This window comes from Entelurus aequoreus, linkage group LG13 (assembly GCF_033978785.1).
Source record: "Entelurus aequoreus isolate RoL-2023_Sb linkage group LG13, RoL_Eaeq_v1.1, whole genome shotgun sequence".
Classification (NCBI taxonomy): Eukaryota; Metazoa; Chordata; class Actinopteri; order Syngnathiformes; family Syngnathidae; genus Entelurus; species Entelurus aequoreus.
The window spans coordinates 66,628,604-66,654,941 of NC_084743.1; the positions used below are offsets into that span (position 1 = coordinate 66,628,604).

General features: G+C 39.6%; 1 protein-coding gene and 1 long non-coding RNA gene across 7 annotated transcripts in view; one reads left to right on the forward strand and one right to left on the reverse strand.

Annotated features, from left to right (window-relative positions):
• Positions 1-26,338, reverse strand: part of LOC133663604 (arf-GAP with Rho-GAP domain, ANK repeat and PH domain-containing protein 1) — a 142,772-nt gene that overhangs the window by 90,345 nt on the left and 26,089 nt on the right. For 4 of the 6 annotated variants that reach the window (XM_062068201.1, XM_062068200.1, XM_062068198.1 and 1 more), the window contains exons 2-9: positions 21,867-22,923; positions 12,178-12,341; positions 10,038-10,126; positions 9,874-9,959; positions 7,911-8,063; positions 6,716-6,785; positions 6,449-6,569; positions 6,136-6,320 (exon numbers count right to left, since the gene is read on the reverse strand). In XM_062068201.1, coding sequence (XP_061924185.1) covers positions 6,136-6,320; positions 6,449-6,569; positions 6,716-6,785; positions 7,911-8,063; positions 9,874-9,959; positions 10,038-10,126; positions 12,178-12,341; positions 21,867-22,918 — 1,920 coding nt within the window. In that variant the 5' untranslated portion in view covers positions 22,919-22,923. Of the gene's footprint in view, positions 1-6,135; positions 6,321-6,448; positions 6,570-6,715; positions 6,786-7,910; positions 8,064-9,873; positions 9,960-10,037; positions 10,127-12,177; positions 12,342-15,643; positions 15,674-21,866; positions 22,924-26,338 lie in introns of those variants that run through there. The other 2 variants (XM_062068202.1, XM_062068203.1) reach the window with 2 other exon arrangements.
• LOC133663605 (uncharacterized) lies at positions 1,698-24,770 on the forward strand. The gene is made up of 3 exons (XR_009828387.1): positions 1,698-1,883; positions 7,905-8,007; positions 24,682-24,770. It is a non-coding gene; the product is annotated as an uncharacterized LOC133663605 (long non-coding RNA).

Below are 26,338 nucleotides of genomic sequence, written 5' to 3' on the forward strand. Positions count from 1 at the left end.
GAATATAAGGAGAATAAGCTACAAGTTTAAGAAGCTTAATGCTAAACAGATCCAGCTTTAGTAAAAAAAAAACTAAGCATCATGTAGCATTATTGCTAAGTGTAGAGCAATATATAAAAATATCAATATTTGGGACAAATATTGATCCAGAATCTTATATTTGAGCCTGAATAAAATTAGGAAGAGCTGCAAGTTTTAGTGAAACACAAGCATCATGTGCTACACAAGAAATACAAACAAACATAATAAAACAATCCCTTACTGTACGACGTCTGCTCTCACCGGAATGCCGACTGATGTGATGTTCCTATCTTCCCGATTAGATGAAGAATTAATCATAATACTCACGCAGGGTTAAAAAACAAAAAAAACTGCCACAAACAAGTGCCTTTTGTGTCTTTCTCTTCATCTCCAGGTCTAATTTGGATGTCAAAGTTGACCAACTTCTCGGTTCATGGCCACATACTTCTACTATCCAGGTAAGAGGCATGATTTATCATCTAGAATTAACTTTCACAGCTTAGAGGCGATGCAGCAGCTCACCGGTTCAATATGTCAATATAGCGGCATGAGCTAGTTAGCTTTCTGTGTTCATGGCACGGCTAAAAACAGTTTGTCTGCGTTAGTGATTATTATAACAATATCGCTAATACTTAGTTAATATTCAGGTCACAAGATATACAGTTAGGTCCATAAATATTTGGACATTGACACAATTTTCAGTATTCCAGCTCTGTACAGCACCACAATGGATTTGAAATGAAACAATCAAGATGTGCTTTAAATGCAGACTTTGAGCTTTAATTTGAGGGTATTTACATCCAAATCAGGTGAACGGTGTAGTAATTAAAACACATTGTATATGTGCCTTCCACTTTTTAAGGGACCAAAAGTAATTGGACAATTGGCTACTCAGCTGTTCCATGGCCATGTGTGTGTTATTCCCTTGTTTTTTTTTCATTTATTTAATTTACAAAGAGCAGATAAGAAGGCCTAGTTGCCATTTCAAGTGTGGTATATTCATTTGTAATCTAGGGAGGTCATCTCTCAATATGAAGTCCAAAGAGCTGTCACTATCAGTGAAGCAAGCCATTATTAGGCTTTAAAATCAAAACAAAGCCATCAGAATCAGAAATACTTTATTAATCCCCAAGGGGAAATTAACATTTTCAGCACAATCCCATTCAAGATCAGACAAACATTACAGGGAGACAGAACAGGATCAAACATTACAGGGAGACAGAACAGGATCAAACATTACAGGGAGACAGAACAGGATTGCTGACGGGTCTGCCAACTTCCGGCGCCCCTTACAAAGAAGGTGAGATACAGGTAAACAATGGGGGACGGTCTAAGCCTGGGCCCCTGGAGAGGGGGTCCAGACTGAAGCCAAGGGAAAAAACAACTCATAGCCATAGCACACATCCCTCTTACATGTGTGTAAGAGGGAAATATCAAAGAACACAAAGGACATTAAAGACATTAAAAGAGCAGAGCTGATGCAACCAGCCACTTCTACAAACAACTATGAATAAAAATTAAAATAAAACATATACACTGTGGTGGCTTCTGCGGTGTTCCACGCCATCGTCTGCTGGGGTAAGGGGAGCATGGCCATAGACAGGAGCAGACCCAACAAGGCAACCAAGAGAGCCGTCTCCACTCTCGGCCGCCCACTAACTCGGCCAGTGTCAACATTAGGTGTGGCCAAACCAACTGTTTGGTACGTTCTTAAAAAGAGAGAACGCACTGCTGAGCTTAGCAACACCAAAAGACATGGAAGACCACGGAAAACAAGTGTGGTGGATGACAGACAAATCATTTCCCTTGTCAAGAAAATGCCCTTCACAACAGTTGGCCAGATCAAGACAACTCTCCAGGAGGTAGGTGTATCTGTGTCCAAGTTAACAATTAAGAGAAGACTTCACCAGAGGAAATACAGAGGTTTCTTCACAAGGTGTAAACCATTGGTGAGCCTCAAAAACAGGAAGGCCAGATTAGAGTTTGCCAAGAAACATCTAAGAGCCTGCGCAGTTCTGGAACAACATTTTATGGACGGATGAGACAAAGATCAACTTGTACTAGAATGATTGTTAAGTTCCACTCTTCTACTCCAAAGAGGACCCACTGACAACTCACGATTTCCAATTGATCAACTTTTATTTCTTCCAACTTGAAGCTTTGTTGGTTTGATTTCAGTTGATCTTTAAAATCATCAGCAGGTTGTAAACCTTTAAACCACAGAAACAAAGATGTTAATCTAATTACACAGGTGTTTTAAACCTCTGAATGTTTTAAACTTTCTATATAATGTTTTAACTTTTAGCAAGAGTTAAACATGAATTTATCCTTTAACTTGGCATTAATCTGTTGTACTTTTAATTTTAAACATTAAACCATAAGCTTTGACTTTAAGCATTTTAACTCTAACCATTTGCTATTTTAACTTAAGTTTAAACCATTTTTAACATTTTAACTTAAGCTTTAAACTTTTACGTGTGCTTTAAACTTTAAAACAACTTGCTTTCAACTAGTCAAACGCAGTATGCAATCAAAGCTCAAAGTTAAATGCAGTGGTTCAATTTGAAGCCAGCAGTTCAAACAAACAAATTAGGATAGTTCAGTAAGCAAATTAACAAGCTTGCAGATTCAAGTTAAGCATATCACACAAAGCATTTCGATCGTCATCAAATGAAGCATATTCACCGTCCATTGGTGTGTTTGGAGAAACTTGTTGAGTGGATTTTGCGGTTGTGGCTGCTTGCTGTTCTTCCTTCCATGTAGCTTGTTTGGTGAATGAGTGACTGACCTCCTTCCTTTTCAGGAGCCTTCAATCAGTAATTGTGGCGGCCATTTTACCTTGGCATTCTGGGAATTGTAGTTTGCAATGATTTTGACCATGTAGGGCATGGATTACTGACACTTCTGAGTTTTTAACTCCACAATGATGGAATCAATCCAATCCAATCCACTTTATTTATATAGCACATTTACACAACAAGAATGTTTCCAAAGTGCTGCACAGCCATGTTAAAAACAATATTAAAAACAATATTAAAAACTATATTAAAAACTATATTAAAAACAATATTATGCTACACCAATGACTGAATAAAAACAAAGAATAAATGAATAGAAAACCAATACAGAGACAATATAAAAAATAAATATGATTAAAAACGATTTTAAAGGGTGAAACCAATTAAAACAGTAAAATAGACATCAAAATTTATAACCCTAACCCTAACCACACAGGACAACAGAGGACAGAAGACCACACAACTCACGTAGTGTTAAAAGCCAAAGAATAAAAGTGGGTCTTTAGACGAGACTTAAAACACTCCACTGTGGGAGCAGTTTGAACATGGAGGGGCAGAGTGTTCCAGAGTTTAGGGCCGACCACAGAGAAGGCCCTGTCTCCCCTGGTTTTAAGTCTCGTCCTGGGCACCACGAGCTGGAGCTGGCTCTCGGACCTCAGAGCGCGCGCAGGAGTGTAAATTTGGATGAGGTCCGAGATATACTGAGGTGCCAGTCCATGTAAAGCTTTAAAAACAAACAGCAAGGATTTAAAATCAATTCTAAAATGAACAGGGAGCCAGTGCAAACTCCGAAGAATTGGGGTTATATGCTCACGTTTCCTGGCCCCTGTTAAAAGTCGTGCTGCCGCGTTCTGGACTAACTGCAACCGGGAGAGAGTTTTTTGGCTAATGCCAGCATAAAGTGCATTGCAGTAGTCTAGGCGACTTGAAATAAAAGCATGCACGACTTGTTCAAAAAGGTTAAAAGATAAAAATGGTTTTACCTTTGCTAAAAGACGAAGAGTATGGAGAAGGGAAGGAACTGCTCAAGATCCAAAGCATAGCACCTCATCAGTGAAGCACGGTGGTGGTAGTGGCATGCATGGCTGCCAGTGGAACTGGATCTCTTATATTTATTGATGATGTGACAGCTGACAAAAGCAGCAGAATGAATTCTGAAGTGTTTGGGGAAATATTATCTGCTGATATTCAGCCAAATGCTTCAAAACTCATTGGAAGGTGCTTCACGGTGCAGATGGACAATGACCCGAAGCATACTGCGAAAGCAACCAAATAGTTTTTTAAGGCAAAGAAGTGGAATGTTCTGCAATGGCCAAGTCAATCACCTGACCTGAATCCCATTGAGCATGCATTTCCCTTGCCGAGGACAAAACTGAAGGGAAAATGCCCAAAGAACAAGCAGGAAGTGAAGACAGCTGCAGCGTCTGGTGACAGCGTCTGGTCTATGTATTCCACACTTCAGGCTGTCATTGACTGCAAAGGATTTGCAACAAAGTATTAAAAAGTGACAATTTGATTTATGATTATGTTAGTTTGTCCAATTACTTTTGGTCCCTTAAAAAGTGGAAGGCACATATAAAATGTGTTGTAATTCCTACACCATTCACCTGATTTGGATGTAAATACCCTCAAATTAAAGCTCAAAGTCTGCACTTAAAGGCCTACTGAAACCCACTACTACCGACCACACAGTCTGATAGTTTATATATCAATGATGAAATCTTAACATTGCAACACATGCCAATACGGCCGGGTTAACTTATAAAGTGCAATTTTAAATTTCCCGGGGAACTTCCGGTTGAAAGCGTCTATGTATGATGACGTTTGCGCGTGACGTCAATGGTTGAAACGGAAGTATTCGGACACATTGTATCCCAATACAAACAGCTCTGTTTTCATCGCAAAATTCCACAGTATTCTGGACATCTGTGTTGGTGAATCTTTTGCAATTTGTTTAATGAACAATGGAGACTGCAGAGAAGAAAGCTGTAGGTGGGATCGGTGCATTAGCGGCCGGCTGCAGCAACACAACCAGGAGGACTTTGAGTTGGATAGCAGACGCGCTATCCGACGCTAGCCGCCGACCGTATCGATGATCGGGTGAAGTCCTTTGTTGCGCCGTCGATCGCTGGAACGCAGGTGAGCACGGGTGTTGATGAGCATATGAGGGCTGGCGTAGGTGGAGCGCTAATGTTTTTATCATAGCTCTGACGAGGTCCCGTAGCTAAGTTAGCTTCAATGGTGTCGTTAGCAACAGCATTGCTAGGCTTCGACAGGCGGCACAGCATTAACCGTGTGGTTACAGGTCCAGTGTTTGGTTCGGTGTCTCCTGATAGTAGTATTGTTGATCTTCTGTCTATCCTTCCAGTCAGGGGCTTATTTCTTTTGTTTCTATCTGCATTTAAGCACGATGCTATCACGTTAGCTCCGCAGCTAAAGTGCTTCACCGATGTATTGTCGTGGAGATAAAAGTCACTGTGAATGTCCATTTCGCGTTCTCGACTCTCATTTTCAAGAGGATATAGAATCCGAGGTGGTTTAAAATACAAATCCGTGATCCACAATAGAAAAGGAGAAAGTGTGGAATCCAATGAGCCCTTTTGCCTAAGTTACGGTCAGAGCGAAAAAAGATACGTCCTGCACTGCACTCTAGTCCTTCACTCTCACATTCCTCATCCACGAATCTTTCATCTTCGCTCAAATTAATGGGGTAATCGTCACTTTCTCGGTCCAAATCGCTCTCGCTGCTGGTGTAAACAATGGGGAAATGTGAGGAGCCCTTCAACCTGCGACGTCACGCTACTTCCGGTACAGGCCAGGCTTTTTTTATCAGCGACCAAAAGTTGCGAACTTTATCGTCGATGTTCTCTACTAAATCCTTTCAGCAAAAATATGGTAATATCGCAAAATGATCAAGTATGACACATAGAATGGATCTGCTATCCCAGTTTAAATTAAAAAAAATTAATTTCAGTAGGCCTTTAAAGCACATGTTGATTGTTTCATTTCAAATCCATTGGGGTGCTGTACAGAGCTGGAATACTGAAAATTGTGTCAATGTCCAAATATTTATGGACCTAACTGTAAATGGGAGTATTGTTGGTGGTCTTTGGATGTTTTTTTACAGAGCTTTACGGGCGCAATAGAATACTACCGTTAGCCGCATTGTTAGCCACCTCGTACTTGCTGCATATTACGACTTAGAATGCATAAAAAAGAAAAATGTGTTGTCTTACCTAAGGATTGTGAATGATGGATTCCAACCAAAGTACAGTTCCCCTTTAGGTATGTTCAAATCAGATGATTATACACTCACCTCCATGGTTTTATAGAGAAAGACCTTATCTGTGGCCACAACTGTAAAAAGTTTGGAGCGTAAACCTTTCAGCTCCAAATAGCCTTTGAAATGTGGCGTCAAAGGCAAGCTCGGGCTTATTATACTGCGCCTCTGGCGCCCTCTTGTGCAGTCCTGCAGCACAGTCACCCACTCGTTTCTCTCAGCTGGATGTACAATCAATGGGGAAAAAGGGATATTCAGGCAAATTTAGATTGGCACACATTTATGCTGAAAAATATGTGTGCACGTTATACACATGTTTGAACTGTGCAACGTATTATTGTGGACAAACCTTCGCTTTCAGCCTTGAAGATAAACGTCCGATTGCTTGTGATGACCTCAAACTTCAGCTCCCCCACACTGGTCACATTAGTTACTGACGCGGTGGAGATGATGCCTTTCGAATACACCTGCTGCAACAAACAAAAGCCACAACTTCTTTATCAAGCCGAACCCTACCTCCACATGCAGCCTGCAGATGTGGTCATGTTTGAGCACAGTCTGAGTGCAGAAATGTATGTGAAAATGAACTGAAGAAAACGCGTGTGGGGGTGAATACCTTGTCATTGTCGAAGTATCTCAGGTAGTCCACGTCGAGCTTTACCCATCGCCTCTGATAATAAAGAACCCTGTGTAAGAGCAAGTACTGTAAATGTAGGATAATAATAATAGGCATATGTGAATCTGCAGTAGTATGTACCGTTAATTTTGGACTATAATCCGCTACTTTTTTCCAATGCTTTGAACCCTGCGGCTCATAAAACGGTGCGGCTCATTTATGGATTTTTCTTCGCTGGCGGCCATAATGCAAACATGCAAAAACACTGAAATTGTGTGTTATTGTCTGTGCTATGGTTCCAAACTTTTGGACGAGTTTGTTCACTGCAGGTGCTGCTCGGTGACCATCTACTCCTGCTGCTTAAATATTTGAACGGGAAGAACAAGTGCCGTCCTGTCTTTTCTAATCGTCCGTAGTGTTTCTGCTCCAATGGATTCTTCGTTCATTACCCCAAGCAACGTTTGTAAGTTTTACAATATAACTAAAATAATTCTTACTTCCTAAACTTAGACTTAGACTAAGACAAACTTTATTGATCCACAAGGGAAATTGTTCCACACAGTAGCTCAGTTACAAAGGATGGAAAGGGTAAGGATGGAAAAGATAATGCAGGTATAAAGTAGACTAAAAATGTACCAAAGTAGCAATATAAAATATATACATATTATAATACAGTATATAATATACACTGATATATTATATTATATTTTATATAATATATACAATATATAACAGTATGTAACAGCAAAAAAAGGGCAGCAGTTACATATACTGTAATAAACCATCCCATGTGTGATGTCTGTTGGAGTGTTTTCATGCATATTTGCTCGTGCTAGAATCGTTAGCATCAGGAAATATGCTAACACTTTTACGAGTGCCTGTGTTAGTATTATTAACTTACAATTACATTCTTTTTATATTGTTTCATTTTCACAAATTCCACAGTAAATCCTCCAAAATATCACCCTGGAGTTATTGAGTCGGGGGTCCATGATGATGACTTCTGTTTTGTTTGATCAGCCGTTCTACTGCCGTGTTACAGACACCCTTTTAGAATCAATTAAAGTATGTAAATAAACACTTACAAAATCCAACCCGGAAAATACAGTAATGTATTGAAAATCAACATTTCAGAATCATTTCAAACACATGTTTAAAAGATTGTTACTATTGTTTTGTTTGTTATCAGGCTTACCCCTGTGGGGGATTCTTGTCCAGCCAGCCCTTCCTGATAACAGCAGGGGCCTGAGAGCTGTCTTCTTTAGGGGGTGAAGCCAGTCTGCCAATGTTAGGTAAGTAGATGCTGCTTTGAAGGCTGTTAAGGCCCGGTTCCTCCCAAACACTCGATCTATGGATGCATATTAGTGAGCAAAAAACAGTGGTTAAGACAAAACGCAATGTCAGCAAAGAACATGTCCTATCCGGTTTGCTAGAAAAACAAACACTGCAGGTCTTTCCAGTCTGTTGCGGTCATGAATTACAGTAAACATTGTGCGCGTGCTGTAAATGTCAAATACACTCTACTCACTTTATATCAAGACACTATGTAAATATTTAGTTGATTTGAGAATGTGAAGAGATCATTCTTGAACACAGTAAACGCAGTAGACACTTGTCAAGTCAAAGGCTGCGGTTTCAAAAGTGATTGTGCAAAATGTCCAATTCAATTGAGAATGTTTCCTCTATTCAAATGCCATTCTAATTAATTTTGTATTGAAATTAGATTTCGGTTCGCAAACAGGAAGTGGAATTGCCATTCCATGTACGGCATACTTGCCAACCTTGAGACCTCTGAATTCGGGAGCTGGGGTTGTGGGGGTTGTTAAGGTGGGGGGTGTAGCGGGGGTGTATATATTTTCAAGTATTTCTTATATTTATATATATATATATAAATAATCTGTTCATGAATGAGTATATAAGTTCGGACACTGTGTTCAATGGAAAAGTCTGATCTACAAAATGTGCAGGCAGCATACCCCTTCCCCTTCGAGCTGTCCTGGATGAACTGAAATTATTTTTTCCAATCATTTTTGGAACTTGCAAGCGTACTTCTGCTTCTTACTCGCCGTCGCCATGTCTCTTCTTCGTTCTTCTGCTTCGTCTATGTTATGTTTTTAGACATTACTACTTGCCGTAGTTTTGAAGCAATGCATGATGGGAATCCGGATGTTGTGTGTCAGTGTATTAACGTGCCGGCTGGAATAAACACACGCTGAGAAATAGCTCCGTGCCTGCCTACTTTATGGGTTATAGATTGATTGATTGATTGAGACTTTTGTTAGTAGATTGCACAGTACAGTACATATTCCGTACAATTGACCACTGGTAACACCTGAATAAGTTTTTCAACTTGTTTAAGTCGGGGTCCACGTTAATCAATTCATGGTAAAGATAAAACTATGGATAACGGAGACATATATAATAGTCTCCTTTTCAGGTGAGAGAGGACGCTAAAGGCAGTGCCTTTAAGGCACGCCCCCAAAATTGGGAGAAATTTGGGAGAATAGTTGCCCCGGGAGATTTTCGGGAGGGGCACTGAAATTCAGGAGTCTCCCGGGAAAATCGGGAGGGTTGGCAAGTATGATGTACGGTAATGCTCATTTTACGAGCTCAATTGGTACCAAGACCGAGCTCGTAGGTAAAAACTTGTACCTCAAATCAGCGCCGCCCATTGAAGTTGATTAAAATCAATGAAATCTATGCTTCCCCCTCAAAATTCCCAAACAATTTTAACATATAACATGTCTTTTAAAATAACTTTTAAATATGTTATATTGTAGACCCCATGGGGTTCGCAGAGGTACTACAGGGGGGTTGTGAATTGTATTGTTTATTTATTTTTGTATATTTCCCAATGCAACTTTTCCACAAAAGTAAATGTCTTTAAATACAAATGAACATTGAGCCAACACACTATCATGTAGTTGAATGTGATTAATAATAACATGAGTAAATAATTGTAGTGTTATATTCGTGTTAGCTTTTAAGATAGCTAGCAATTAGCTTTCTAGTTGCCAGCTAATGATTAGCGCTGTAGTTGTCAACGAGCGATTAACGCCCTAGTTGTCAGCTTGCGATTACCGCTTCCAAATCAGGACCTTGCACAAGCTAGGTGTTTGTTTGTGTGCGTGTGTGAATAATGGTTGCGTATTACTTACTCATCGTCATCTAATATTTCGTCGTCGCTGCACAAAGAACTATATCGCCCCTTTGCCGCTACAACAGGAACTTGCAGGGACATTTCCTGTGGAAGGACACTGCTGTCATTCATAAATGTCATGAAGAGATACATGTATTAGAATAACTCGACAAACACTCTTACCCTTTCTAGAGGGTTCCCTTGGCCAACGCTGACATAAGATGCGTCCACTTCTTCATAGTCATCAGAGTCGCCATCGAGGGACGACAGCGCTGAAACACACAATTAATAATGAAGCAATGCCATCTGGCGGCTAAAGTGGATAGTGCAGCCCCCAATTTGTCATGTTTCATGTGTCAGGTAAACTGCAACAAATGGGGCCATATGAATCCCCGTCCTACTGTGATTAATCAGAAATAAATTTGACTAATTTGATCATGCATTAGCATGAAAAAGATACAAATTGATAGTCTATAGTGGAACCTCAGTTTACAAACTTGCTTGGTTCTTAAACAGGGTTAGTAAATAGAAAAGTTTGTACATTGAAGCAATTGTTTCCATAAGAAACAATGCAAGCCTCAACAAAATTCCATTTAAGTGTGTACACTTTGAACACACACTTCTATCACACAATTGCTGTGCTACGAGAAACACAATAGGTGGATGAACACCACAGGCTCTACAGGTTTCATATATATACACACACATATACAGTACATACATCCCGCGACCCCGAAAGGGACAAGCGGTAGAAAATGGATGGATATACGTACGTACGTACATACATACATATATCAATATATATCTATATATCTATAGATATATATCTATACATCTATATATATATATCTATACATCTATATATATATATATATACATATATATATATATATATACATATATATATATATATATATACACATATATATATATATATATATATATATATATATATATATATATATATATATATATATATATATATATATATATATATATATATATATATCTATACATCTATACATCTATATATATATATATATATATATATATATATATATATATATATATATATATATATATCTATATAGATATATATACATATCTATATAGATATATATATATATCTATATAGATATGTATATATATCTATATAGATATATATATATATACAGATGTATATATATCTATATAGATATCTATATAGATATATATATATATATATATATATATATATATAGATATATATATAGATATATAGATATATATATATACACCACATCTAATTTAATGCCCTACATATAGATAGATATATACACACACATATATTTTTATATACACACATACATAAATACATATACACACACACACACATATATATATATATATATATATATATATGTATACACACACACACACGTGTGTATGTTTAGCACCTAGCAATGCTGTCGGTGCTAGTGTCACAATAAAGCTGCATCTGGGTAGTAGTCGGCTTTCTAAAACTTATTGCTCATCCTCTTTGTATTCGGGCTCAAAAAAGTTCTGGATCATAATTTTTTCCCAAAGTAATCGTTGTTGCCTCTCACAAAGTCTGCTTGATTAGCATTGTTGTTAATGGGGAAGGGATCTTTGGTTCCTAGCGCGACGTCACTCGATCAAGTGACTGGCTTGCTAATTAACTCTCAAAATGGCACAGAAATCTCCGTGAGAGTGATACTATTTCGATCATATCTATTTATTCAAAAACTTTGAAAGTCTTTCGGTGTTATGCAACGTGTTTTTTAAAGTGAGTGTCGCTACCACTATGGTACACAGGAAAACGTGTGGAAGAGAATTGCGCGTACCGAAACAAAGATTGTGGTTGACTGACAATAGGCTCACTCTGTTCATGTAATTCTACTAATTATTAAACGCGCTCAGGTGCTGAGAGCGAAGACCAGAGTGAAACCTCTGGTATCCAGTTTGGAAGCCAGAGACGAAGACGTAGCAATTTATCGATGACAGCAAAGTTAACTAATAGTTAATTGTTCGATTTATTGACTTATTGACAATCAGCCAAGGCCTACCATTGTATAAAAAATGTAGTGCCTCTAGATATCAAAATTAATGTTCTATAAATGCCATTTAAGGCCTTAATTTTTGCAAAATTTTAATGACTTGTAATGCATTTTAATGACCCGCGAAAACACGGAAAAAAGGTTCGTACACCAAACCCTATTTTTATTCAGTCTGTGGTTCATAAATCAAGAAGGTTCGTACAATGAGGGGAGTGGTAACTGGGGGGTTCCACTGTCCTTTCTTGTATGGGTGCTGCTGTACTTACTTGTCTGAGGTGCTGACTGGAGGGCTCCTGGAGCAGGCAAGCCAGGTTGGTGGTCATCTTGACTTGACTGCTGTGTGATTTCTTGAGTTTGAGGAGTCTTGATGCGAGGAGGAACCCTTGGAGTATGGTCTTGAAGCAGTTGATCCATGTTGCTAGAAGGCGGGCTGCGAGACAACACAGTACAGGAGATGTCAAAAGAGCCTCAGTGGTGTCGTCGAGCACCGAGGTCATTGGAGATTGCGTGAGAACCCCATGTCGACGGCTAAAAAAAATAGTGTCTCTCTTCTCTTCTGCGCTTTCTAGCTGTTACATTTTCTCCTTCTACGTCTCATTTTGGCAACATGTCTGAACCTGACTCCTTCTGCTAAATACCATCTCCATGTTAACAACATACCAAGGCAACTAATGCAAACCTAATGCGATACATATTACAATGTGCACAGGCTGCAGAAAAAAGACAAAGCCATTCATGTTCTATGACCTTGGACTTTCTTTTAAGTACAGTAAGAAGGGGATTCGTATGGCCCCATTTGTTACGGTTTACCTAACACATAAAACATGACGAAAGGGGGGGTGCATTATCTACTTGAGCGCCCAGATAGCAGTAGAGTGTTGAATATCTTAAAATGTGTTTTGTGGCAAGTCCAACTTTGACCACAGTGTCAGTTGTTATGTAGAGTGGTGCTTTCCATCATTTTCAGCAGACTGCGTTGCAAAATGATTGCAACCCATATTCAATTGAATGAACTACAAAGACAAGATATTTGATGTTCAAACTCAAAAACTTTATTTTTTTTTTGCAAATAATAATTAACTTAGAATTTCATGGCTGCAACACGTGCCAAAGTAGTTGGGAAAGGGCATGTTCACCACTGTGTTACATGGCCTTTCCTTTTAACAACACTCAGTAAACGTTTGGGAACTGAGGAGACACATTTTTTAAGCTTCTCAGGTAGAATTCTTTCCCATTCTTGCTTGATGTACAGCTTAAATTGTTCAACAATCCGGGGGTCTCCGTTGTGGTATTTTAAGCTTCATAATGCGCCACACATTTTCAATGGGAAACAGGTCTGGACTACAGGCAGGCCAGTCTAGTTCCTGCACTCTTTTACTATGAAGCCACGTTGATGTAACACGTGGCTTGGCATTGTCTTGCTGAAATAAGCAGGGGCGTCTATGGTAACGTTGCTTGGATGGCAACATATGTTGCTCCAAAACCTGTATGTACCTTTCAGCATTAATGGTGTCTTCACAGATGTGTAAGTTGCCCATGTCTTGGGCACTAATACACCCCCATACCATCACAGATGCTGGATTTTCAACTTTGCGCCTATAACAATCCGGATGGTTCTTTTCCTCTTTGGTCCGGAAGACACGACGTCCACAGACTGACTGAGCATTTCATGGAATCTACTTTTATACCCAATCATGGCACCCACCTGTTCCCTATTTGCCTGCACACCTGTGGGATGTTCCAAATAAGTGTTTGATGAGCATTCCTCAACTTTATCAGTATTTATTGCCACCTTTCCCAACTTCTTTGTCACGTGTTGCTGGGATCAAATTCTAAAGTTAATGATTATTTGCAAAAAAAAATTTTTTTATCAGTTTGAACATCAAATATGTTGTCTTTGTAGCATATTCAACTGAATATGGATTGAAAATGATTGGCAAATCATTGTATTCCGTTTATATTTACATCTAACACAATTTCCCAACTCATATGGAAACGGGGTTTGTAAGAGTGAAGACTAAGGAACTCTTTTTCTATCGTAGTAACACATCGGCGTGCCTTGGTATTAGCCGTAAAAGCTAACTACGGGAAGAGATAAGCTGGCTTCTACAACAACACGTGTTTCAGACAAAGATAAGACCTTCTAGAGGAGTGTACTGTGGTAAGATGAAATAAAAATTGAGCTGTTTGGCCACAATACCGAGCAATATGTTTGGAGGAGAAAAGGTGAGGCCTTTAATCCCAGGAGCACCAAACCTACCGTCAAGCATGGTGGTGGTAGTATTATGCTCTGGCCCTGTTTTGCTGCCAATGGAACTGGTGCTTTACAGAGAGTAAATGGGACAATGAAAAAGGAGGATTACCTCCAAATTCTTCAGGACAACCTCAAATCATCAGCGCAGTTGGGTGTTCCAGCAGGACAATGACCGCAAACACACGTCAAAAGTGGTAAAGGAATGGCTAAATCAGGCTAGAATTAAGGTTTTAGAATGGCCTTCCCAAAGTCCTGACTTAAACGTGTGGAAAATGCTGAAAAAAACAAGTCCATGTCAGAAAACCAACAAATTTAGCTGAACTGCACCGATTTTGTCAAGAGGAGTGGTCAAAAATTCAACCAGAAGCTTGCCAGAAGCTTGTGGATGGCTACCAAAAGCGCTTTATTGCAGTGAAACTTGCCAAGGGACATGTAACCAAATATTAACATTGCTGTATGTATTCTTTTGACCCAGCAGATTTGGTCACATTTTCAATAGACCCATAATAAATTCATAAAAGAACCAAACTTCATGAATGTTTTTTTGTGACCAACAAGTATGTGCTCCAATCACTCTATCACAAAAAAATAAGAGTTGTAGAAATTGATGGAAACTCAAGACAGCCATGACATTATGCTCTAAACAAGTGTATGTAAACACAGGCTTGTAGGGATGATATAGCCTCTGTGTTTTTTCCTGACTTAACGTATATTCCGCTCTACCCCGGTATTGAGCACTGTATAACGGATAAACCACAGAAACCTCGACTAAATATATATTTATATATATATATATGAGGTAGATAACATTGACTTGGTACTTTGATAAGTAGCTCACCTGCTAAAAAAGTGTGGGCCCCCCTGCTATAGAGCATTGTGAATACAGCTAACAACTGAGGTCATCACATGTATGAACATCATGGTGTCATCAGTACGAGGTATACCTCCCTAAAAATAGTTCCACAATGACAGGAAACTGGCCTTTTCACAGTTCTTCCTATTTCTCAGCGGAAGAGCACTTTGCCGTGTTGCATTTAACACAATCTCAGCTACCTCAAACTTAAACCAACAACCTCAGTGAGTGCTCTTTGCGCCAACGGGCATAGTTTAAGTGAGGAGTTCTGGAAACGTTAGTATAGCTATATAACTTTGTGGTTGACAATACAGTATCATGTACTGTACTACACCAATGCAGCTAAAAGAACGGTTCCTACAACAGCTATAGAAACCGTTACAAAATCACATCCCTGTTCTAATTCTAATATTAGCCTTTATTGTGGACCGTGCAAGAAACCCTTAAGCATCCTTTTTGGCGCATTACGACTTCAGAATGTCAGACATGAGATCTAACAGCAACTTATTTCTGAAGAAGACAGCACTGAAATAAAAGTCTTCCTTGTTTGGAACACAGAAAAAGGGTGACGGGGCATGAAAGACAAAGCAATGAAGAGACGCATAAAAACATAGATCAAAGTTACCTGCTCTGTCATGGTCAAAACAGGTCCTCTTCCATGATGATACAATCATTTTAAGAGTAATATAGAGAGCAGAGGGAGGGAGGGAGGAAATAAGGGGGAGGAGGCAACAAGGCGCATTGACATCTGACTCAAAATAGCTGTCACTAGCAACACTTTGACAGAACATCCTGGAGAAAATGACTTCTCCACTCTCTCAGTATCTCCATGTCACTCAGAACAGTTTTTAACTGCGCTGTTCTCCATTGTGACTTCCTACTTCTCACTGCAGCCACTTCTTGTTGAAGCGAGAGCAGAGGCCATGAGTGCAGGTCAAAAGTATCACACACTGCACTCCGTATTACTACTAGATACTGCAGTATTACCAGTTATTGTTCAAAAGAAAATGGACAGAAAGTGCACACAGGAGAGGCACACATCATCTTCCCCCAGCTCCCCTTGGATTGACGAGGAGTGCAGTGAATCATTTTGTACACCAGATGGCAGCACTGTCTTGTTAGAAAAACTATTAGGCCACACTGGTGATTGGTAGGGGAAAACAGGGTTGTTTGTTAAAATTAAGTCAAGTACCAATGATTGTCACACACACATTAGGTGTGGTGAAATTTGTCCTCTGCATTTGATCCATCCCCTTGTTAACCCCCTGGGAGGTGAGGGGAGCAGTGGCCAGCAGCGGTGTCACGCCCAGGAATCATTTTTTTGGTGATTTAACCCCCAATTCCAACCCTTGATGCTTAATGCCAAGCAGGGAGGTAATGGGTCCCATTTTTTTTATAGTCTTTGGTATGACTCGGCCGGGGTTTGAACTCAAAACCTACTGATCTCAGGGCGGACACCCTGACCACTAGGCCACTGAGTAGGTGTAACAGGAAGGGCACTGAATCTCAAAATTGAGAAATGAAAATGTACGGAAATTGGGTCAGAGCTCAGCTACGTAGTCTTCTCTAGAGTAAGACAGCAGAACATGCAGTCATATCAAATTGTAATTATTCAGTATTTGTCTTCTAGGTCAGAGGTCCTCAACAGGGGGAGCTGCCTTAACCCCCTCAAATCTAACCAACAACCCCTCCCTCCCTGGAGAACTAATTTAAAAATAATTTTGTTCCTGAATACATGTCCTTTTCAACGAGTGCATGCACATCTGTGCGAGTGCAACTACAAGAATGCTGGCAATCTTGGAGATTGCCAAAGCTTTTAGCTCAGCAGTCAGCACGCTCGACCTCTCTCTTGGCACTTGGTGAAGGCATCGCATCCCCCTCCCCTCTCTGTTTCTGCCCGCTTGCCACTATGTCTCTGTCTTGTTTATACATTTAAAGGCCTACTGAAATGAAATTTTCTTATTTAAACGGGGATAGCAGGTCCATTCTATGTGTCATACTTGATCATTTCGCGATATTGCCATATTTTTGCTGAAAGGATTTAGTAGAGAACATCGACGATAAAGTTCGCAACTTTTGGTCGCTGATAAAAAAGCCTTGCCTGTACCGGAAGTAGCGTGACGTCACAGGTTGTGGAGCACCTCACATCTGCACATTGTTTACAATCATGGCCAGCAGCAGCGAGAGCGATTCGGACCGAGAAAGCGACGATTACCCCATTAATTTGAGCGAGGATGAAAGATTTGTGGATGAGGAAAGTGAGAGTGAAGGATTAGAGGGCAGTGGAAGCGATTCAGATAGGGAAGATGCTGTGAGAGGCGGGTGGGACCTGATATTCAGCTGGGAATGACTAAAACAGTAAATAAACACAAGACATATATATACTCTATTAGCCACAACACAACCAGGCTTATATTTAATATGCCACAAATTAATCCGCATAACAAACACCTCCTCCCTCCTGTCCATATAACCCACCAATACAACTCAAACACCCGCACAACAAACTCAATCCCACAGCCCAAAGTACCGTTCACCTCCGTAAAGTTCATACAGCACATATATTTCCCCAAAGTTACGTACGTGACATGCACATAGCTGCACGCACGTACGGGCAAGCGATCAAATGTTTGGAAGCCAAAGCTGCGTACTTACGGTAGCGCGTCTGCTATCCAACTCAAAGTCCTCCTGGTAAGTAAGAGTCCAGCCGGCCGCTAATACACCGCTTCCCACTTCAGCTTTCTTCTTTACTGTCTTCATTGTTCATTAAACAAATTGCAAAAGATTCACCAACACAGATGTCCAGAATACTGTGGAATTTTGCGATGAAAACAGACGACTTAATAGCTGGCCACAATGGTGTCCCAATATGTCCACACAATCCGTGACGTCACGCGCAAACGTCATCATACCGAGACGTTTTCAGCAGAATATTTCGCGGGAAATTTAAAATTGCACTTTACTAATCTACGTATTGACATGCGTTGCAATGATAAGATTTCATCATTGATATATAAACTATCAGACTGCGTGGTCGGTAGTAGTGGGTTTCAGTAGGCCTTTAAGAGCCTCTTATTCTGCGCTGTCCTCCTCTGTTGCAAGTATTGTGGACTCTGTGTAACATGTTTATGTGTGCTTGTGGCTATCAAGTTTTTTTTCTTGGCCTCAGTCTGGACCACCCCCAACCTCTCTCCCCAAGAGCCCAGTCTGAGATCAACTATTTTTTTACTAACCCCCCGTTCAACTTTTTTCCACTTTTTAAGGTGCGCCGTAAATTGGGGGCCTCGTAAGCATTCCTGTTTTGTCTCCCTGTACAATGTTTGTCCAATCTTGAACGGAATTGTGAAAACCTGAATTCCCCCCCGGGGAATAATAAAGTATCTATCTATTTCTCACACCGGCGACCTGGGTTCGCGACCCGCTCGGAGTGGTAAGAAAAAAACAATGCAGCTGAGAAAGGGAGTACACAATCACTACACGGAGAACAGCTGTCTGTGATTGACAGCCATGAACACCAACCAGTGCATTCCGCCCTAAAAATCGGGGGGCCCTGGGCTTCAGCCCACATGAGCCTGTGCATTAAGGCGGCCATGTCCGTGACCCTCCAAAGTGTCCGCAGAGGGTCGTAAAATGTTTGGTTGATTATACTCAATGTTAAATTTACCGGTATTTTTTTAAAATCTCCTTGCAATTTTTCCACACATGTAAATCAATCAAAATGTATTCATATACAGCCCTTACTCACAAGTGTCTCAAAAGGCTTAACAAACTCACAACAATATCCCCTTATCTAAACCAACAAACAGGCAAGAAAAATACCCAAAGGACCTTCAAAAAGAAGAAACCTTGGGAAGGGACCGCAGACTAAGGCTTGGCGATATGGCTGGAAACTGCATCACAATATAAGTGTTTTTTATTGGTCGAAATCAATAATTATTGATAAAAAAAATTTATCCAAAACAAGGAGGAGAAAAAAAAATTAAATGTAAATATTTTTATTTTAAATGTAACCTTTCTCTGATTATAATCCCCTCAACGATCAAGGCAGAAAGAAAAGGAAATGTCATTAGGGCGGTCAAATTTGCCGCATTTACTCGTGCGATTAGTCGGTGTTTGTGATCGGCATTAAAAGACATTATCAGGGAATGACAATCCCCTTGTTCAAGAAAATCAGCCAATACTGATTAGTGGCAGATCGATCGGCACATTCCTAATCTCAGGCCAACACATTGAGCTTCAATTCAATGTAAGAATGAATATTGAAAGATGTTTTGATAATTAGCAATTCACACTGTGACTACCAATCCTGTTTTTCATCTGTTTACATTCTTACTTCCTCCTCGTTCAGACCTATTCAGCTATCTAATGCATTCCGACCCATCAGCAAGCATTGTCGTACCCTCAAGGACTACTTATGAAGGAGAGCACTAGTGACGCTGGGGTCGCATGACGGTAATTGTTGGCCTGTTCCCAATATGCAGAAAGCCGAAAAGGCAACGTGCAGGTAAAAAGGTATTTAATAAGAAAATAAACAAAAGGCGAGGGCCACTGGAGAAGGCTGTGAAAGCATAAGGAGGGGTATGCTAAAGAAAACTGATCAGGTTACAAAACAACAAAACGGAATGCTGGAGAACAGCAAAGACTTAATTATAAGAATGTACAGCAGGAGACGCGTCCACGAACGATATAATGATGAACAATCAACAATGTTCCGACACAAAGGTAGCAAAAGGCTTAACTTCAATAGTGTTGATTGCTAACAGAAAACAGGTGCAGGAATTAGTGCTCAGAAACAAGCGTGAAGCCGTTATAGGAAAACACAAAGAAAACAGAAAAAAACACCAAAATAAGAACGCGAGACAGGAACTAAAACACTACACACAGAAAAATACCAACAAACTCAAGAAAAGACAGCCTTTTGTGACAGGCCACGACAGGCTTCCACCAAAGCTTGTATGTCCACCTGAAAACCATGGTCTTCTGCAGTGGACTGTGGTGTGTGGCAAAACAGGGTTATACTTTTCCAAATGTGCAACTCTGACAATATAAATAGACCACTGCAAAGGACGCTGGATATGCCTGGATTTTGTCATTTCGACTGCATTACTGATGCAATCACTAAACAAATTTAATAATTATTCTATGGCTCGTGACTTACAGTAGCATCTGTAAAATCCTGTTCACAACAAAGAGCAATACAAATAGGGTCTTTTTGGTGGAGGTATGATTCTACCGAGTGACTTTGCTGGACTAAGCCTCTGCCTCCTTCAAATGCCATGCACATAGGAGCAGTATACAGGCATGTGATTTGACCACAATGAAAAAGACTGAAAAAATTTCCGGGGGCCTGGGGGACGAAGGCCTCCCGAAGCTCCTGGTTTTTCACCAATTTAACGTGCTAAAATTAACAAAGACAGCACCATTTGAAGAAGATATTTTAGTGTTTAAAGACATGAAAACATCATTAATAGAACATACATAACCCAATTATCCTAATGAATCACTGTATATGGTTCGGTCCCAACAGTATTTAGTCACTAATATTTACATCTTGTGTTCATTTCACATCCACAGGTGTCACATTGATCAGTGTTATTATCTACAGTTTATTTACAGTATTACCACATTACTTCAGTTCACTTCACACATTAGCTTTCTCGGAGAGCCCAGCCCTAACATGAGCTTTCCTTGCAAATTTATTTAACAAAATACCAAATGTAAACATTTCATTCTTTTCGCCAAAATAGGATATAAATTTATGAAAATAATTAAACATGTTTAGTATTGTTTACTCATATTTGAAAATAGGAAATAATAATAATGTGAGGACACTGACATATTGCATGAAACAAGTGTGAAAATATTTACCTTCAAGATTGTTACACCACTGACAATAGTTTCAAGAGACTACATAAGAACTTAATATTACAAAATAGTATTATATGCAAATTTATTTCAAATAAATTGTTAACTGGAATCAATAATGCGACTCTTTGAATTTCTGTAATTTCATAATATATTTTCACGTGGCTTTTTATTTTTAGAAAAACCCATTTATATTTCGCAAAGCAATAATTGGTTAATATTTAAAACAAACATGCGTATTTCGCAAGCAAATTTTTTTTAGCTTACCTCATTATTAACAACCCTGTCTGCAACTGAAGTGGGTTGTTTGGGTGGATCTTTCCTCTCGATGTCTACGGCAGTTGTCGATGTAAACAAAGAATGAAGTCCGTAAGGTTTGCTCACTTTCGGTTGACATCCAAAAGGACCAGCTAGTGAAAAGTTTGTTTTCCTTCAAGTTGTTTCATATGTTTTTGCCGTTTCGCATGTACTTCCAAAGCCTTGAAACCTCGTGATCCAAAGTCAATATTATCATGACACCACGTGCACAAAACCTTTCCGAGACGATCGATTTTCCGAATAAAATCACTGAACAAAGTCGTAACTTCCTTCTTCCCAACAGTATCAGTGATTTCCCTTTCCATCCAGTCCCATCGAAACTTATTTTTGACATGTTTATCAATTTCTTTTACTCGTAAAGCGTCCTTTCTCTCGAGAACCGACATCGTTTACATATGGAAAATGGCGGTAATAACCGTTATGAATGATGACGTTATTAACGTCATCATTCATAACAGATGTCCTGATTGGTCACAAGGAACATATCGACCAATCAACTACGGCGTAATATAAACTACGTCTCGAATCTTGATTTAGGGTCGGAAAAAAAAACGGAAAAATAGGGAGATAATTTGTTTTTTTCCCGAGATTAAAAAAGACGGAATTCCGACTTTAGACGAAAAAATCACATGCCTGAGTATAAATCTGAATCTGCACTCACTTACCTGTGAGTTCTGGAAGACAGTACAGGGCGCCTGCATGGAAGTCTCGGAGGGCCTCTTGGCGCAGCCCCAACTTTCGGAGGCAGTGGTGGAGCTGTTCTCCCCTCCCTGGGGGAGGAGGTTGTGAAGGAGGTGGGAGGGATTTTTTGTGTTCCATCACTGCTTGAATCGTGAGCTGGCACTGGAAGGGATAATGTCTGCGAGTGTGTTTGGGAGGTGGGTACCCAAGGCAGGTGGATAGGTCCTTGTGAAGGGTTCTGGGTCAGAGTGTAGGACAAAGGCCTACTGGGAGTAGTTTCCATTTCTACGGCATTAATGGTCTGGCAGGGTGAGGCGGGGCTTTGTGCAGAGGGTGAGGGAGTCAAGGCGGAGGTGAAGCGCTGTGGAGGGGAGTTCAAGGTGCTCCGTGGTGGGACTGGGGGCAAAGAGGGTTGAGAGTCCAATAGCACTGGAACACTGAGATGGAACTTTGTCCTCTCTTTTGGAACTGGCCTCTTCTTCTCTACATCTACTCCTTCAACCGCAATGCATTCCGCTTTAGGTTCAACATTTGTCATCCTGTCGTCTTCTTCTTCAATTTCTTCCTTCATTCTGGACACTTGTTTGTTTCGAGGGACTGGTTTTTCTCTGTCTCCAACAGAAGATTCAGTGGTCTGTAGATCATTATTCAGGACACCTTCGTCCTGCTGAACAAGGACTGGTGATCCCCCACAGGGTGACGCTCTATGGTGCTCGTTCTCCTCCAATTGCTGATCTCTTTCTGGTCTCTCAACTGGTACATCGATTGTATAGGCGTCAAACTGTGGCGGAGATGGGACATCTCGAGATTTGTTCAGGTTAGCCAGGATGCGTCGCCGATGGCCCGGCAGTGAGATTCCCATCCGCTCCAGCTGGTCTGCGGTGAGGTTGAGGCATTCCGCTAAAGTGGACAGGCCTGCACCCTCAAAAGCTTCACAATACTGTTCAAGACGAAGGCCACTCAACCAGTCCCACACAGCGACGCAGGACTCAGGCTGAGACATGTCAATGCAGTCACACCTCAGATCATGGTTCATTCAGTCTGTGGAAGAGCATGAAGAACAATGTAGATTTTGTTCATAAAACTGGGCTTGCTAGCATCACTACCAATGTTACTGTACCCAAGTTGTGTTTCCGACTAGTGTAAAGTGTAGGTAAGAACTTGGCTGACATGACATTTTGAAAAGGGTAATTGCACCACAATGGTCCAAATAACTACAAGCTAATAACGACTGAATGTGAATAATTAACATGAATACATAATTATGCAGTATTATAATATTCTATGTTAGCATTTAAGATAGCTCGCTATTAGTGTTCTACTGCTAGCGATTAGTGCTCTAGTTGCCAGCTAACAATTAGCGCTCTAGTTGCCAGCAACCAATTGCCGCTTTTGTATCGCGCGTTAACAATTAGTTAACAATTAGTGCTCTAATTTTCAGCCAACAATTAACTCCCAAGGTGCCAGATCTGGCCCTCGGGACTTGAGTTAGACACCGATAATTTGTTGAAGTATATTGTTTTGCAAGTGCCTTTGTTTTTTTAAGCTTAAGACTTTGACAGTTTATTTTTCCACAGTAGCTTAATGAGTTATTGAAGTAAATAAGACTGGACTCAGGGATTCTCAAACCTTGGTACATGTACCACTACTGGTAAGCCGGCTCCACTAGTATATATATATATATATATATATATATATATATATATATATATACAAAACAATGTGTTACTGTTCAAACTGTGTAATGGTACAGTAGCCAAAATATTTAATATACTTATTAAATAAAGCTTCTGCCTTGTTTTTAATGAATATTTAGGCCTACTACGCTATTGTATTGTAATGTTAGTCATTATGATAGTACTTGGGGAAAAAAGTTTGAGAACCACTTCACTCGAGAATATTGATGGATGGAAATATAAAAAAGGGAAACCTCAACATTATTTTAAGATAGTTTTTTGTGACAATGTGATGGTTCACAACTTTACTTCCAAAAAGAAGATAATGGAAAATATTAGTTAAAATTGTAAAAACATCAATGTCAGACTATAAAAATCAAATGGATAGACAATCAAGACCAATGAGGAAGTTGTGTAGGAGGGAGGATGTGTTAATAAGTGGTTGACAACAAATCATTTTTGACGAGTTCAGCAATTTTCTGCATTTTCTTTCCCCCAACATGCAATGTCCGTCAAAGCCTAATTTGATATATTTAGAAACTGATTACTCACGATGAATTTCAATATGGTTGCCACTTGGTCAGGACAAAAAGAGTGAATAATCTGTTACAGAGGTGTCCAAATGTAGCAAACAAAAGGGACACAATCGCACAACAGAGGAAGTGCAACTTACACAACACACATTGACACACACAGCCCGTCCAGTTTACCGCAAAGAAACTCCATATCGTTGCATCTACACTCTTCTCAGAAACCTAAAAAGAACAAAGAAGTTACGTGGTCTGTGTAACATTTAATTTGGTCTGTTAGTCTTATTTAAGAATGGAAATGAATGTATGTTAAGCAGTAATTTTTATTTAAATAATATGGGAACGTCACTAAATTATTATTTTTCAAGTCGCACATTCTTTATTTTTGGTGATTTATTTTTTCACACAGTCTTGCACTTTAGTTCCTACCTGTTGTTTCCGTACATCCGAATACAGAGCGGACAAAATGAAAAGATGAGCACGGCGAAGGACTACGGTCCGTTTAAAAAAACAACAAGTCATAAACTGTTTTATCAACAATTCATTTGCTCTCTGCAGCACTAATTTTTACTTTCTCTTTTCACTCTGTGCAGAGAATCAAGTGGGAGACAACAAGATGGCGCAACCAAACTTGATATTGATATTGTTAAGCGATTGTGCTCAGTAAACCACTGTCAGTAAGATACAGTAAGGTGCTAGGTGCTCAGTAAACACGTGTCAGTAAGTAGTAGGTGCAAGTTAAACTCTACAATGCAAAAGCGAAAGCCATTTATCAACAACACCCAGAAACGCCACCGGCTTCTCTGGGCCCGAGCTCATCCAAGATGGACTGATGCAAAGTGGAAAAGTGTTCTGTGGTCTGACGAGTCCACCTTTCAAATTGTTTTTGAAAACTGTGGACGTCGTGTTCTCTGGACCAAAGAGGAAAAGAACCATCCGAACAGTTATAGGCGCAAAGTTCAAAAGCCAGCATCTGTGATGGTATGGGGGTGTATTAGTGCCCAAGGCATGAGTAACTTACACATCTGTGAAGGCACCATTAATGCTGTCAGGTACATACAGGTCTTGGAGCCACATCTGTTGCCATCCAAGCAGCGTTTTTTTCATGGACGCCCCTGCTTATTTCAGCAAGACAATGCCAAGCCACATTCTGCACGTGTTACAACAGCGTGGCTTCCTAGTAAAAGAGTGCGGGTACTAGACTGGACTGTCTGTAGTCCAGACCCGTCTCCCATTGAAAATGTGTGGCGCATTATGAAGCGTAAAATACCACAACGGAGACCCCGGACTGTTGAACAACTTAAGCTGTACATCAAGCAAGAATGGGAAATAATTACCCCTGAAAAGCTTCAAAAATTGTTCCCAAACGTTTACCGAGTGTTGTTAAAAGGAAAGGCCATGTAACACAGTGGTAAAAATGCCCCTGTACCAACATTTTTGCAATGTGTTGCTGCCATTAAATTCTAAGTTAATGATTATTTGCCCAAAAAAAATTACGTTTCTCAGTTCGAACATTAAATATCTTGTCTTTGCAGTCTATTCAATTGAATATAATTTGAAAATGATTTGCAAATCATTGTATTCTGTTTTTATTTACCATTTACACAACGTGCCAACTTCATTGGTTTTGGGTTTTGCATATGTATACATATATATGTATATATATTGTATATATACATTTTATACATCTATATATCTATATATCTATATATATATATCTATATATATATAGATATATATATATCTATATATATATAGATATATATATATATATATTTATGTATATATGAGTGTTGGTGTAAGTAACTAAGTGTATGTGCGTGGTGCCTTGTTTTGAAGTATTTGTGAAAACCATGATTACGCTCCACTTTTTTAACTATTTAGTGACCATTGTGTTAGCATTAGGTAAGGAATGTTGTTGTGTCGGTGCAAGGGAATGCATTATGTCAGTGGAGGGCCTCCATGACTATAATGGCATTGGGATCAGGGTGTAGCATGATTCAGACACGTGCTTTTGTCTTGTTTAGTCCAGAATTCAACGGGGACAAGTGGAAAACATGTGCATACAAAGTCTGTTCAACAATGCGATAGGCCTGGCCCATAACAAATTTTGATCTACAAATATATTATATTATATTATATATATAATTATTGTCGATAAACAATATTATTTTCTAAATAATTCTGAGACCAAATTAACCACTGATGTAATGATATTACATAATAATGCAAGTATACCCTTTCAAATGC